This window comes from Carassius auratus, chromosome 14 (assembly GCF_003368295.1).
Source record: "Carassius auratus strain Wakin chromosome 14, ASM336829v1, whole genome shotgun sequence".
NCBI classification, from domain to species: domain Eukaryota; kingdom Metazoa; phylum Chordata; class Actinopteri; order Cypriniformes; family Cyprinidae; genus Carassius; species Carassius auratus.
In genome coordinates this window covers 29,217,974-29,231,946 of record NC_039256.1, presented here as the reverse complement: position 1 = coordinate 29,231,946, position 13,973 = coordinate 29,217,974, and the positions used below count along the sequence as shown (strand labels likewise).

General features: G+C 35.7%; 1 protein-coding gene across 3 annotated transcripts in view; it reads left to right on the top strand.

The window, feature by feature from the left end:
* Positions 1-13,375, top strand: part of LOC113114249 (arf-GAP with Rho-GAP domain, ANK repeat and PH domain-containing protein 3-like) — a 33,123-nt gene extending 19,748 nt beyond the window's left edge. For 2 of the 3 annotated variants that reach the window (XM_026281116.1, XM_026281115.1), the window contains exons 15-34: positions 251-355; positions 1,445-1,601; positions 1,698-1,800; positions 1,894-2,092; positions 2,220-2,283; positions 3,240-3,403; positions 3,519-3,731; positions 4,498-4,603; positions 4,696-4,843; positions 5,080-5,148; positions 5,219-5,293; positions 5,582-5,699; positions 5,821-5,949; positions 6,658-6,794; positions 6,907-6,989; positions 7,071-7,106; positions 7,818-7,881; positions 7,966-8,109; positions 8,205-8,243; positions 12,131-13,375. In XM_026281116.1, the coding sequence (XP_026136901.1) occupies positions 251-355; positions 1,445-1,601; positions 1,698-1,800; positions 1,894-2,092; positions 2,220-2,283; positions 3,240-3,403; positions 3,519-3,731; positions 4,498-4,603; positions 4,696-4,843; positions 5,080-5,148; positions 5,219-5,293; positions 5,582-5,699; positions 5,821-5,949; positions 6,658-6,794; positions 6,907-6,989; positions 7,071-7,106; positions 7,818-7,881; positions 7,966-8,109; positions 8,205-8,243; positions 12,131-12,532 (2,555 nt within the window). In that variant the 3' untranslated portion in view covers positions 12,533-13,375. The remainder of the gene's footprint in view (positions 1-250; positions 356-1,444; positions 1,602-1,697; positions 1,801-1,893; positions 2,093-2,219; positions 2,284-3,239; positions 3,404-3,518; positions 3,732-4,497; positions 4,604-4,695; positions 4,844-5,079; positions 5,149-5,218; positions 5,294-5,581; positions 5,700-5,820; positions 5,950-6,657; positions 6,795-6,906; positions 6,990-7,070; positions 7,107-7,817; positions 7,882-7,965; positions 8,110-8,204; positions 8,244-12,130) is intronic. The other variant, XM_026281117.1, reaches the window with a different exon arrangement.
* Positions 13,376-13,973: the final 598 nt, after the last annotated feature.

Here is a 13,973-nt window from a genome sequence, read left to right as displayed (position 1 = left end):
TGTGCAATTTAATAGACACCTAGTCAGAACTGTAAAAAATCATCTAAATCACTGTGTTCTACAAATTCTCCATCTTGAACATGAGTAATGTGTTTTTTAATATATGTTTTGCTACATTCTTTGATTATCTATAATGCAACAACAACAAAATTGCATGCTTCACCTTTAGTATATAGAAATTGTAATATATGTCATCTTTTAGTGAAACACAAGAGGTGTGCAGTATCTCACTGTAGTTTTCTGGATTCAGATTCCTGTGTCTATGATGAGATCATGCAGGCCGTCCTGTACTCCGGATACCTCTACAAGTCAAGCTCCTTGAACAAAGGGACATTATCTCGCAGAACCAGAGACGGTAGGTGACTATGTGCCATAAACAAGCATTGGTGGTGATTTAGGAGCAGACTGTACCTCTTCAGTTAAAACAAAGCTATTCAGTACCCTCTAACTACTTCATACTCAGATGACGTAATCAGATACTTTTTTTTCCAAGCATATAGTAAAGTAATGCATTACTTTTAAATAAAATAAAATAATTTAAATAAAAAAAACTTACTGTTTTCCCATTTATTCACTGATATTTCTCCTGTACCCACATTGAAAGAAATTAGGAGGCTGAGGCTTATTTATTTCACTTTTGGTGTAAAAGAGCCTTAACAGTTGCCTAAAATTAATTTTTTTTTTTTAATTAAAAAACAAATACCCAAGCTCAGCCCAGGTGACAAAAAGTAATGCAAAAGTAACTTAATACATTGCATTACTTTTCTTAAGAAGTAACTAAGCAACACAGTTAATTTCCCTAACACTGCTCATCTGATTATGCAAGTATGAAATAAAATAAAATAGCATTGAATGAAGAAAAAATAAATTACAAAATTAAAATTATTGCATGAATTTTTTTCCAATGAGAATTATATTTAATTAAACAAAGATGCATTCAGTTTATCAAAGGTGACATTAAAAATTAGTGTTCCTGTAGCTCAAGTGGTAGAGCATTGCGTTATCAAGCGCAAGGTTGGGGGTTTGAATCCCGGGGAACACATGATAGGAGAAAATTGTTAGCCTGAATGCAATGTAAGTCGCTTTGGATAAAAGCGTCTGCTAAATACATTTATTTAATTTATTTAAAAACTTTTATAGTGTTACGAAAGATTTCTATTTCACATAAATGCTGTCCTTTTAAGTTTATACTCAGCAAAATAATCCTGAAAAATGTATTATGGTTTCCAAAAAAATATTAAGCATCAAAACGGTTTTCAACGTTGATAATCAGAAATGTTTCTTGAGCAGTAAATCAGCATATTAAAATGATTTCTGACGGATCATGTGACACTGAAGACTGGAATTGCTTCAAAACATCAGTGCTCTTAGACATTATATCTGAAATCTGATATGAAACATACAGAATAGTTTTTTTATTACCTTTTTGATTTGATTTATTCAGCAGATTTTCAAAAGTACTGGTGTTCGGTGGAGAAGTCTATTCTCTTCTACGAGTCTGACAGATGTCATGAGCCCAGCATGAAGATCGATGTTAAAGACATCGTCTGTTTAGGAGTTAGCAGACCAGACTCCAGCAACAACAGCGGCTTTATTGACAAGTGGGTGCCACTGCATAACACAACATCCTTCAGGACATAATCAGATAGTTTCTTAATCATTACATCATAATCTGTTTCTTTGTTTGGTACTTTCAGATTTCGATACACTTTTGAACTTTACCTAACATCTGATAAACTGATTCAGTTTGGCTTGGAGACTCCAGATGCATTGCACAGTTGGGCGAGAGCAATAGGGAAGGTAAATATTAATCAGTCAAGCTGTTCTCTGTGGACAGGAAGTAGTTTGTCACGTCAGTGCATTGGATCTCACCTGTGTTTTGATCTCTGGCAGGCCACTACACCTCTCAGCTGTCACTGTCTGCTGGCGCGAGAGTTCGAGCGAGTGGGCGTCCTGCGCTACAAGGCCATGCTAGACCCACAGCAGTGGAAAGAAGGCTTCTTTGTTCTGCAGAAGTCCAACCTGTTCATATGCCCTGGAAATGATGGAGCCGCAGAGGATATTATAAACCTGAAACGCCTACAGGAGCTCAGTGAGTCCGTTAGCTCAACCACTGTCAAACTGAGATTTCAGAGAAAATAGTGCTGCTAAATATACCCTCGGGGATTCATAAATGAGCTATGTTCTTATCCGTCTTTTGTCTTGGGTTAAAAATCAAGGCATTGCATCTGAAACCGAGAACCATGAGAAGAAGGACATCCTGGTTCTGGTTGAGAAAGGAAGGTGGGTCTTTTAGTTCTGTAAGGACACATGTTTAAGCCAAAATTAAAACTCTTCACTTTCTTAAAGGAATAGTTTGCCCAAAATATAAAATTAGCTAAATATGAACTCAACTTAAACAAACTAAATATGAGTTTGTTTCTTCGTCAGAACAGATTTGGAGAAATTTAGCATTTCATCTCTTGCTCACACCAATAGATGCTTTGCAGTGAATGGGTGCCGTCTGAAATAAAGTGCAAGCAGCTGATAAAATCATCACAATCCACACTACTCCAGTCCATCAGTTAACATCATGTGAAGTGAAAAGCTGCATGTTTGTATGAAACAATTCCATCAAGATGTTTTTAACTTTAAACCGTTGTTTTGCTAAAATATGAGTCCTCTATCCATGGTATTTTTTTTTTTCTACACTGAAAAAGTTGATTCCTCTGAATCAGGAGAGAGATATGCACAGATGAAGCACCATTTACAAGTGAAAACTGTCTAAAACAATTCTAAACAAATAGTGCAGTGTATTTTGATGTGAGAGGACAACACAGAATGGACTTTTTCACTGGAATGAAGCGTTATTATAGACTCATATTTTGACCAGAAGTAACAGTTTAAAGATAAAACACCTAAATAATGGATTTGTTTCTTACAAACATGCAGCTTTTCACTTCTCAAGACATTTACTGATGGACTGGAGTAGTGTGGATTATTGTGATGTTTTTATCAGCTGTTTGGACTCTCATTCTGACGGCACCCATTCACTACAGAGGATCCATTGGTTAGCAGGTGATGGAATGCTACATTCCTCAGAAGAAGAGACTAAATCATCTATGTCTTGGCCTGAGGGTGAATACATTTTCAGCAAATATTCATTTTTGGGTGAACTATTCCTTTAATACGTCTCCCAGTCCTTATTGCAAACGATTGCATGTTATTACAATGCATTTATATAATGACTCTGTCTGCAGGACTCTGCATCTGCAGGGCATGGGCAGGACAGATTTCTCCCTGTGGTATGCAGACATTCAGAAGGCAGCAGGAGGGAAAGGGAACACCCTGAAAGACCAGCAGCTCAGCAGAAATGACATCCCCATCATCGTCGACAGCTGCATTGCCTTTATAACTCAGTATGGTGCGAACACAGACTTCCCATCTCCCTGTGCTTTGTGCTGAAGACAGTAAACCCTGCCTAAATCATAATATAAGTTAAACACTGCAATCCGAATGAATGAATCTCTCCTTCCCAGGTCTGGGCCATGAGGGAATATACAGGAAAAACGGTGCAAAGTCCAGAATCAAGCTTTTGATGGAGGAGTTTCGTAAGGACGCCCGCAATGTGAAACTCCGCATTGGAGATAACTTCATAGAGGACGTGACGGATGTACTGAAAAGGTTCTTTCGGGAGATTGATGATCCCATATTCATGGCTGATCTTCACCCCTTCTGGAGGGAAGCTGCCAGTTAGTACCGTACACTTTCTTTATAATGTTAATATGCAGTTTCATTAAATATTGTGGGTTATTTCATGCATAATGTCTATCAAATGCATTCGTGGCATGCTTACGGCTGCATTTATTTAAAAAATACAGTAAAAACAGTAATACTGTGAAATTATATGAATTTAAATAACTGTTTTCTATTATTTTCTATGATAACTGATTATTATCATCATCATCATCAATTTTTAAAGCACATAATTTTTTGATGAATAGAGCAATCCAAAGATCAGCATTTATTGGAAATTGTAACATTATACACTACTTTTATTTAGCAATGATGCTATTTCTATTCTATTATAATTCTAAACATAATCTTAAATGTTTCTTGAGCAGCAAATCAGCATATTAGAATGATTTCTGAAGAATCATGTGACACTGAAGACTGGATTAATGATGCTGAATATTCAGCTTTGAATTCACAGGAATAAATTACATTTTAAAATATAATCAAATAGAAGACAGTTATTTTAAATAGTAAAAATATTTCACAATATTCCTGTTTTTGCTGTATTTGGGATCGAATAAATGCATGCTTGGTGAGCAGAAGAGAATTATTTAAAAACATTAAAAATCTTACCGTTCAAAGACTTTTGACTTGTAGAGTATTACGAAAAAATTTATTATAAAGTTGAAAACAACCCAGAATATTTGAACAGTATAACTGCCAACAAACTTCAGATTTTTTGTAATTTGAGTTGTCCCAGTGATTTCTCATACTTTCATGCAGAGATCCCTCAAAAGCCACAGCGTTTGGACCGATACAAAGAGCTGATTCGAGGGTTACCTCGGGTCAACAGAACGACTTTAGCAGCTCTCATCAGTCATCTCTTCAGGCGAGTCTTTCTTCTGATTCTGATTCAGCCTCGTCTGGTCTGTGGTCATTTCTAGCAGCTCTCACATGTCTTTCTCTCTCTCTCTCTCTCAGGGTGCAGAAGTGTGCTGATCTCAATCAGATGTGCACTAAGAACCTGTCCCTGCTGTTCGCTCCCAGCCTGTTTCAGACTGATGGCAAAGGGGAACATGAGGTCAAAATCATAGAAGACCTCATCGATAACTACCTGTATATATTTGATGTAAGTGAATAACTCTGTAACATGATATTATAGCAAAAGCGTGGTGAAGTTATAATATCAGGTTAGGATATGACCGTACAGTACTATGCATATTATTTAATTCTGAATACCATGCAATGATACTACAATACAAAAAAACATGTGAGTACCATTGTATACTTTTTTGTGGAATGCAGTTTTATGTAAATGTGAATCATTTTGATGCTTTCAAAAATCTTCTTTTTGTGTTTAAACAGATTGACGAAGAGCATCAAACTCAGATTGAACTGGAAATCAGTTTGATAACCACTTGGAGAGACACACAGGTAGAATCATGTGTTTATTTATTTATTTATAGTATTATATTTTAATATTTCTTGTGCATGTTTATTGCAGCTCTCACAGGCGGGGGACTTGATCATTGAAGTTTATCTGGAAGAAAAGATTCCAGACTGCTGCATCACTCTGAAAGTAAGTAGAACATATTTGAAAAATAATAATAATAATGATCCATATGATGACAACAATATTGTCCTGGAACGGGAAAGCTATATATTTTAAGTGTGTATATCTGCTGAATGTCTTCTTCAACCTTTAGTACACTAGCATTCAGATGACTTCAAAGCTAACATACATGAAATAATATTGTGAAAAAAACACAACTCTTGTTTTTTTAATTTGACGGAGAGTTGCACAGCAGTACCACACGGTGGCAGATTCTAACCATCACTGCAAACCTCTGGCATGACTTTCTCACAGGTGTCTCCCACAATGTGTGCAGAGGAGCTGACCAATCAGGTGCTGTATATGAGAAATATTCCTGCCGGGGAAAAAGACGTGTGGATGACCTTTGAGGCCATCGAGGAAGGAGAGCTCGGTAAAGTCCAGACGCAAACTAATTAAATCAAACGCTGAAGTTAATCAGGCACTGCAGGGCAAGCAATGTTTGTTAAGGCCGGGGGGACACAGTAGATAAATACAGCATGTCATTTCCACAGAGCGACCTCTTCACCCGAAAGAGAAGGTTCTGGAACAAGCGCTACAGTGGTGTAAAATGGCCGATCCCAGCTCGGCGTATCTGGTGGTGAAGAAGGTGCCTAGAGGAGAAGCTATAGACATTTTCACAGGTGAAAGCATATTGACTTCATCAGATGAATTGACTTTTAGAGAGTATAATGATGTGTTGAATATTTTAAAGCGTTTAAACCCATTTTCCACTTCAGCGGTGCTGCACTGTCACAAAAACATTGTTAGAAGTTAAAAAATAAATCTATATACTGTAGTCTTTCCACTAACCTGAGGTGATAAAATGCATAAAATAACAGTATTGTTCAAAAGTTAGATTTTTTTTTTTTTTTAAAGAAGGATGTTTTATGCTCAAGTCCAAAAATACAGTAATATTGTGAAATTTTGTGTATGAATGTTTTCGATTTGAATGCATTTTAAAATGTCATTTATTCCTGTGAATTTTCAGCATCATTACTCCAGAAACATTTGATTATCAGTGCTGAAAACAGGATTTTTTCTTCTTCTCTGGATTATTTGATGAATAACAGCATTTATTTGAAATAGAAATCTTTTGCAACATTTTACATGTCTTTGCCATTACATTCTTATAATTTGTAAAACAAAAAACAAATAAAACATGTGAACAGTGGAGTATACAAGAATGAGATCAAAGATAAGAGTACAGTGTCACTACACAACTATTACTATACATCACTGAAACCATGCTTGTCACACGAAAAACACAAACTGTATTCTTGGTTACAAAAGTGTATGAGATGATGCAGCTGCATTGTTGACCTTGTGTCTGTTGTATCTGTGTGTTGAAGCCTATAAGAGTGAGATAGTGAAGTCTGGAGTGCTGAAGTGTCGGGAAGAGCCGCCCAAACTCTTGCAAGGAAACAAATTCCAGGAGCGACCTTTCCAAATTAAAGACCACAGGTTAATCCTGATGAAGGACAAAAAGGTATGTGTACTGTTCATCATCACTCTACATTACAGCACATCCGAGGGTTCTGTGTAAATAAGAGCACGCTGAACTCAAAGGAAAAACTATAAGCTGCTTTTCTGCATCACAGAGCAACAAACCTGAGAAAGACTGGCAACTGAAAACCTTGAAGATTTACATGGGGATCAGAAAGAAGTTAAAACCGCCAACAAAGTGAGATGCACATTCCACAATAAGCTTCTGTACATCAGTGAACTCCATATAACTTTAAATAACAAGTGTGTTTGCTTGCAGATGGGGATTAACAGTGATGCTGGACAAACAGCAGTTGTAAGTGGTATTTATATGTGGAATTAACAGACTTCATAAGAGAAGCCCCAATATAGATTTATTACCCCTTTATGTATATATATATATATAATGTCAGTTTCTTATAACATGTTATAACAATAGCAGTCTTAAGTCGCTGGGGTGTATTTGTAGCAATAGCCAAAAATACATTGTATGGGTCAAAATGATTGATTTTTCTTTTATGCAAAAAATCATTAGGACATTAAGTAAAGATCATGTTCCATGAAGATATTTTGTAAATTTCCTACTGTAAATATATCAAAACTTAAATTTTGGTCAGTAATATGCATTGCTAAGAATTCATTTGCACAATTTTAAAGGTGATTTTCTCAATATTTAGAGATTTTCAAATAGTTGTATCTCTGACAAATATTGTCCGATCCTAACAAACCATACATCAGTGGAAAGCTTATTTATTCATAAGTTTATATTATTTTTATATATAAATCTCAATTTCAAGTAAATTGACCCTTATGACTGTTTTTTTGCTATAGGGTCACATAGATGAGTGTTATTATGCATTACACTCTTTAATGGTACCTCGAAAAAGTAAATAATTATGCAAAATAATGCGTATTATAATACACGAGTGTGAGTACATTTAATAGCATTTTTACATTTCTTTACAATGGTTTATACAAGTGCTTATAGCTACATAGGGAACAGTAATCGCTCTCCATGACCTCACAGGTACCTCAGCTGTTCCTGTGAGACTGAATTATGGGACTGGATGACTGATTTACTAAAAGCACAGGTACAGCACATTTTTAATGGAACAAATCTGAACATTTATTGACATTTCAGTGCTGTGACTTAACATTAACGTCCCTCCCCTCAGAATGATGATTTGCGTCCACCTGTGATGAGACGCCACTCTTCCTCTGACATTTCCAAGCAGAAGTTTGGCACCATGCCGCTTGTGCCCATCAGAGGAGAGGAGAGCAACACCAACTCCACCATGCTCTCAGCCAATCAGACTCTGGTACGACACACAGGCGTCCTCCAGTGGTTCAGTGCATGTAATGCTCACTTGGTCTTTGATTTGAGACTTAACTTGTTGTCTGTGTATTTTTGCAGAGAAAACTCCACACAAGAAGGGCTCTCTCAATGTTCTTTGTAAGTATTTATTTTATCTGCAGATGAATCCAATGCATTTTATATATAGACCGACCTCCTGTCAGAGTCAGTACTTCAGTATTTGCTAATTATTTACTCACCCTCAGTCCATGCAAGATGTCGATGAGTGTGTTTCTCCAGCTTTACATCACATGCTCAGCAATGGATCCTCTGTAGTGAATGGGTGCCGTCAGAATGAGAGTCCAAACATCTGATAAAAACATCACAATAATCCACACTACTCCAGTCCAACAGTAAACATATTTTGAAGGGCTAAACTGCGTTTTTGTAATAAAATGTTTCAATTCATATCATTTCTAGTCTTGCATCCATAATATTGCGTTCTCCAGTGAAAAAGTTGTCTTGTCTGAATCAGGCGGGAAATATGCACAGATCAAGCACCATTTATTAATGAAAACATGCAAAAAAAATATCCACCGGTATATAAATATTTGGGTGGATTTTGATGTGAGAGGACAACAGGGGATGGACGTTTTTTTCACTTGAAGAAGCATTATTATGGATTAAGGACTGGTATTTGGGACACAAGTGATGGTTTAATGTTTTTATTTATGGATTTGTTTATTACACGACATTAACTGACGGACTGTAGTAGTGTGGATTATTGTGATGCTTTTATCAGATGTTTGGACTAGAGTTGTTCCGATTCCGATACTAGTATCGGAAATATCTCCGATACCACAACAAATTCTGGCATCGGCATCGGCGAGTACATTAACCCATATACCGATCCGATACCATTTTCTTAAAAAAGACCTAGTTATGACCGCAAGCTTTGCCTAATCGCTGCACGGTTCTTCTTCGCTGCTCAAAATGCATTGAAAACACAGGAAGTTGTGCTGTGTTGCCACAAGCAACCCCTGTTTAGAGCAGCGAAGAAGAAATGAAAACGCGTTAGCAGCCCTTATCTATATATGACTGGATCACTCATCACATTCTAAACTGCCAAAAGACAGTGAAGCCGCTTCTATATTATAGATCAGTGGTTAGCAGTATGTCTCTGTAGTACCGGTAGTTACAGACTCTCGAGTATATTCAGTACCGGCAACTGCGTTCAGTCGCTTCCGTGTAAGTCAAAACGCAGGGCTCCAGACAGTAGCCGAATATATACTAGTGTCTGTGAATATTAAACTGCAAAATACTATTTAAATATTACTCCCGCAAAATCTACATCTCTGTGGGTGACTGGCACAGATGCGCGAGAGCTCGCTGTTTTGTAGTCTCTGCTGTGTGTCATGAGGACACGAACGCATAAACCGTCACTTCATGAGAATTTACCGTTTCATTTGAGAATACTGTCATATCATAAACACAGACACTCAAAGATCTTCATGGCAGCCCATTAAAATAAATGTTTGGTTTACATGAGTAAATTGACAATATATAAAGCTACTGTTGTAGCCTACAGTAATAATAATACATCTCTATAATAATAATAATTATGCCTAGATGGTTGCTTGTTTTTTACTTGTTTTTTACTTGTTAGAGATTATCTGATTAATAGATCTTTTTTTATATTCCTAGACTTATTTGTTGCAGTTTTTTTATACAGTTATATTGTAAAACTTAAATACCTTTTTTAGTTTGCGGTGTTAGATTTTTGGCTGCATTTGAAGTTCTTTTTTGCATAAGAAAATAAATAATACTGTCAAATTCATGTTAGATAATAAAAATACTGTAATAAATACAGTAGTTCACCATGTATTTGTTCATGTTTTATTGAGGGATCTGTCTGAAGCACACCATAAAAAAATTCTAGCAATTTACACAGGGCTAGTAGTATATACAGCTGTATATACAGATATACACCCAGGTATCGGATCAGTACTCGGTATCGGCCGATACCCTGAGCCCAGGTATCGGAATCGGTATCGGGAAGAGAAAAAGGGTATCGGAACATCTCTAGTTTGGACTCTCATTCTGACGGCACCCATTCACTGCAGAGGTTACATAATTTTTCCTCAATTTCTCCTAATTTGTTCTGATGAAGAAACAAACTCATCTACTTCCCATTTTTGGCTGAGCTATTACCCATCTTAATATTCAGTTTCACAGCTTTGCATACAGGTTTTGTTGCCATCGGTCACATTTATTCTGATTACAGTGGCTGGTCAAAATGTAAAAGTAGGAGGTTTGGAAAGTATCAGATGACCTCTGGGTCTAACAAACGCTCAAAAATGTAAGGGTGTGCTTTACAAAACAGTCTATACTTAATTGAGGAATTCCCTTTGACTTCCTCAGTCCTTCCCCCCATTCCTGTTGGGAAGCAGGGTTTCCTGATATGACAGGATGCATTTGGAGGAAGAACGCTTCTGCTGCATTGTTCTGCAACTGTAGCCTTGAGGGAGGGCAGGGAGCGCGCTTCACCTCTTGTGTTTAGGGGAAAAGCTGCAGCTTTTGGTGTGTCCCGGCCCAAAAGCTTTCGCAAGCAAATTGTCTCCAGGCTTCATGCTTTTGTCCTCGATGTATTTGTCAGTTATCTTGGTGTTGTTGCTCTGATACTGAGACAAAAGTTTCAACTCAGAAAAGGAAGTAATTTGTTGTGAACGTTGTTGAGAAGCGAATCCTCTTCTGTCTGTGTCCCGCTAACCACAAATACTGCTTTTGTTAGCATAATGGTAGATCATCTAATTAGATATCTAGTAGATGAGATATTTTCTTGAGATAATAGTAGATGAGATGTAGTTTTTATGATCTTAGTTCAGGAGACTGATTTGCTTTGGATGCTTACATCACTTGTATTTTATAAACACACAGCATTATAGCTTGCTCTGATTGGTTGAGCTATACATTCAACACTGTTGTGAAATAGCAGATTGATTTATTTAACACAACATTTATAACTTTTAATGTTATTATTAGTTTTTTTTATGTAATTTAAAATTAAACGAAATAGCATTATTAGCATTATTATTCACTATTACTATAGTAATTTTATTTTGTAGTTAACAGAAATATAATGCCATACTACAACAACAAAAATAAATAATAATAATTAACACTTAACATAGTAATATTACAATATACAATTATTATTATTTGTATTAATTTTTATTATAAGGTTCTCATTATACTATATTCACTTTAATTATGACTCATTTATAGTTAATAATGATTTAAGATAATTCAGAAAATGTATTAATAATAATGATAAAGACAATATAGTTATGATATTATCTAAATTTATAGTTGTTGTAATACAATGTTTATGTAACAGTATATTCACTTTATTGTTATTTATACAAAAGTTTCATAGAACAACAAAATTATTATAATAATCATCATCATAATCATAAAATTGTGTAATATTATATTTTATATAATAGTATGTTCATTCTATTATTCTTGTTATATATAGTTGTTTTATATATATATACGTAGTATCATAAAACAACAACAATAATAATAATAATATTTCTTATTATTATTGTATACTACAACTATTATCTTTTTTAATTACAACAATATAGTTATCGTATAATAATAATAATAATAATAATAAATGTTCAGTATAACCATGACTGTTATTATTTATTAATTATAACAATAATAATACATTAACAATATAAATAATAATATTATTATTATCAAGGTTCAAATGACTATTTTTGATAAAAGGTTAATATGATTATCACTAGATTTATTTATTAATAATATTACGTTTTCTTATAATGTTAATGTTGTTTTAATTAAAATTCAATCTTTTTTTTATTATTTCATAACTGTGGTGGCGTTACTGTAAAGGAAGGCCTGTCATGTGTTATTGGTTTAAAGACTTAAAGACCAGTGTAATTAAGTGCTGGAATCTGAAATCTTTCTGACCTCCTGCTATGTCTGGCCATTGTCTTTTTTGTTTTCCTGCTCAGCCCATGAAGGTGCAGCAGGACTCGTTTGAGGAGCGCATTAAAAGCCCCGAGCCTTTGTACGAGGAGGTGGGCGACTTCGGTCTGCAGGTGCTCAAATCTTTGGAAACTAGTTTCCTGTCCAGCGCTCCCGCAGAGACACAGGAGGTGCCAGCACGCCCCGTCAGCCTCGGACAGAGGAAGGCCGCCTCCCTGGATCGCATGGTTGGGTCAAAGCCAGTGCACTCTCTCTTATCCTCTGGAGAATCAATAGACACCCTGGGCCAGGAGGACTCTCTGCACGTCCCAGGTAGACTCAGGTCCCACAGATCATGCAGTCCTCAACAGGAACTGCTGTTACAGGAACTCTCCACGATGTTCTGCAAGAATCCCGAGTCTGAAGAGCAGCGTGAGAACCTCACCTGAGATCAATCTCAAGCTCGATTTGCTTTGGAACTTGAAATTGCTGTTCTTAAATATCGCCATGTGTTGAAATGGGCTTGTAAGAATCCAGTATTAAATCCGTCGGTTTATTAACGTGAAGTATTGTGCCAAAGCAGTCACTGAAACTCAAATCAGTGAATCTGTGCTAGAACTGTTTTGTATAAATCGGCTGAATCTGTTGTGGCTTGTGCATGTGTTGTTGACTTGTTACACTAAAACAGACCGACCTCTCAGCATAAAAAAAAAAAATCCTGTTTTTTTAATAGTTATTAAATTTTATTGTTGTATTATTTGTACCTAAAGAGGAAATCACATTTCAGTTCCTTTTCGTAAAAAAAAAAAAAATAAAAATTCTTGGCCAAGTAATGTTAAATGTTTAGTATAACAGTAAGAAATGCATGTGCAGTGTGTAATACGTAATCGGTTTTCTTATTAGCAGTGAAAACATTTCGATTGATATCCCTGGACTGCAGACTGATTAAATGACTACTGTATGAGTGCATTTCACTTTATCTTTTAAATGTATACAGTGTATTATATTTATTAATTTATTTATATGGACTATTTGAATCATTCTCATATTTCCCAGTGAAGGAGCATTATCAGAAGGATGAAAGCAGTTGGGACTGTAACAGTAGAGGGCAGTATAGATTCAGCACACGATGTCCTGACAATCTAAAGGTTTCACGCCTCTTCACAGGCATTTATTAAAGGCATCTATAAAGTTCATAACAAAATAAATCTGTTCTTACCCTGATTTTTTTATTCTTTGGTTCTTTGTGTTTTAATAACCATTTCTATGCATTAAATAAAGTATAATTTGTTTATGAGCCTCTTTTTGAAACCGATCATCCAGATATGAAACATTGCAACTGTACTGAATTCATTACTCCTTCTTTATACAACTCTATTTTATTTAATGCTACAGTGGATTTTGGTTTTCCATCGCTGTCAGATACTTTTATTTGCAAAACACATGCTTTTCTAATTATGAGCGATAGCATAAAAATCCTTGCATCTTGATGGGTTTCGCTCATGTGCACGTCAGTGTTTTTAATTTAATTGTGTTTTAGCTCATTGAGATTTTCACCTGTTTATAAGGAATCCCTGTGTGTAAAATTGAATGCAAGTGCGTAAATTATCAAGATGGTTGTTGTATTATAAAATATTTAGGGTAAAATGACTATATTAATAGGCTTTGGGTGTGGTGAAGGAGTAAAACAGGATTATGTTTGGTTATGAGCCTGGCCGAGGATCAGTCAATCAAAAGTGTCTTCTTTAAGAGTAATCTTATTATCCATGCTTTCACCTCCGAAGTCACCTTGTCATGGAGATGCCTCTCATTTCCTTTAAGATAATCTCTCTCTTTATGTCCAAATCAGTCAAATATGGGGTTATTTGTAGCAATTATCTGTTCCCTTTA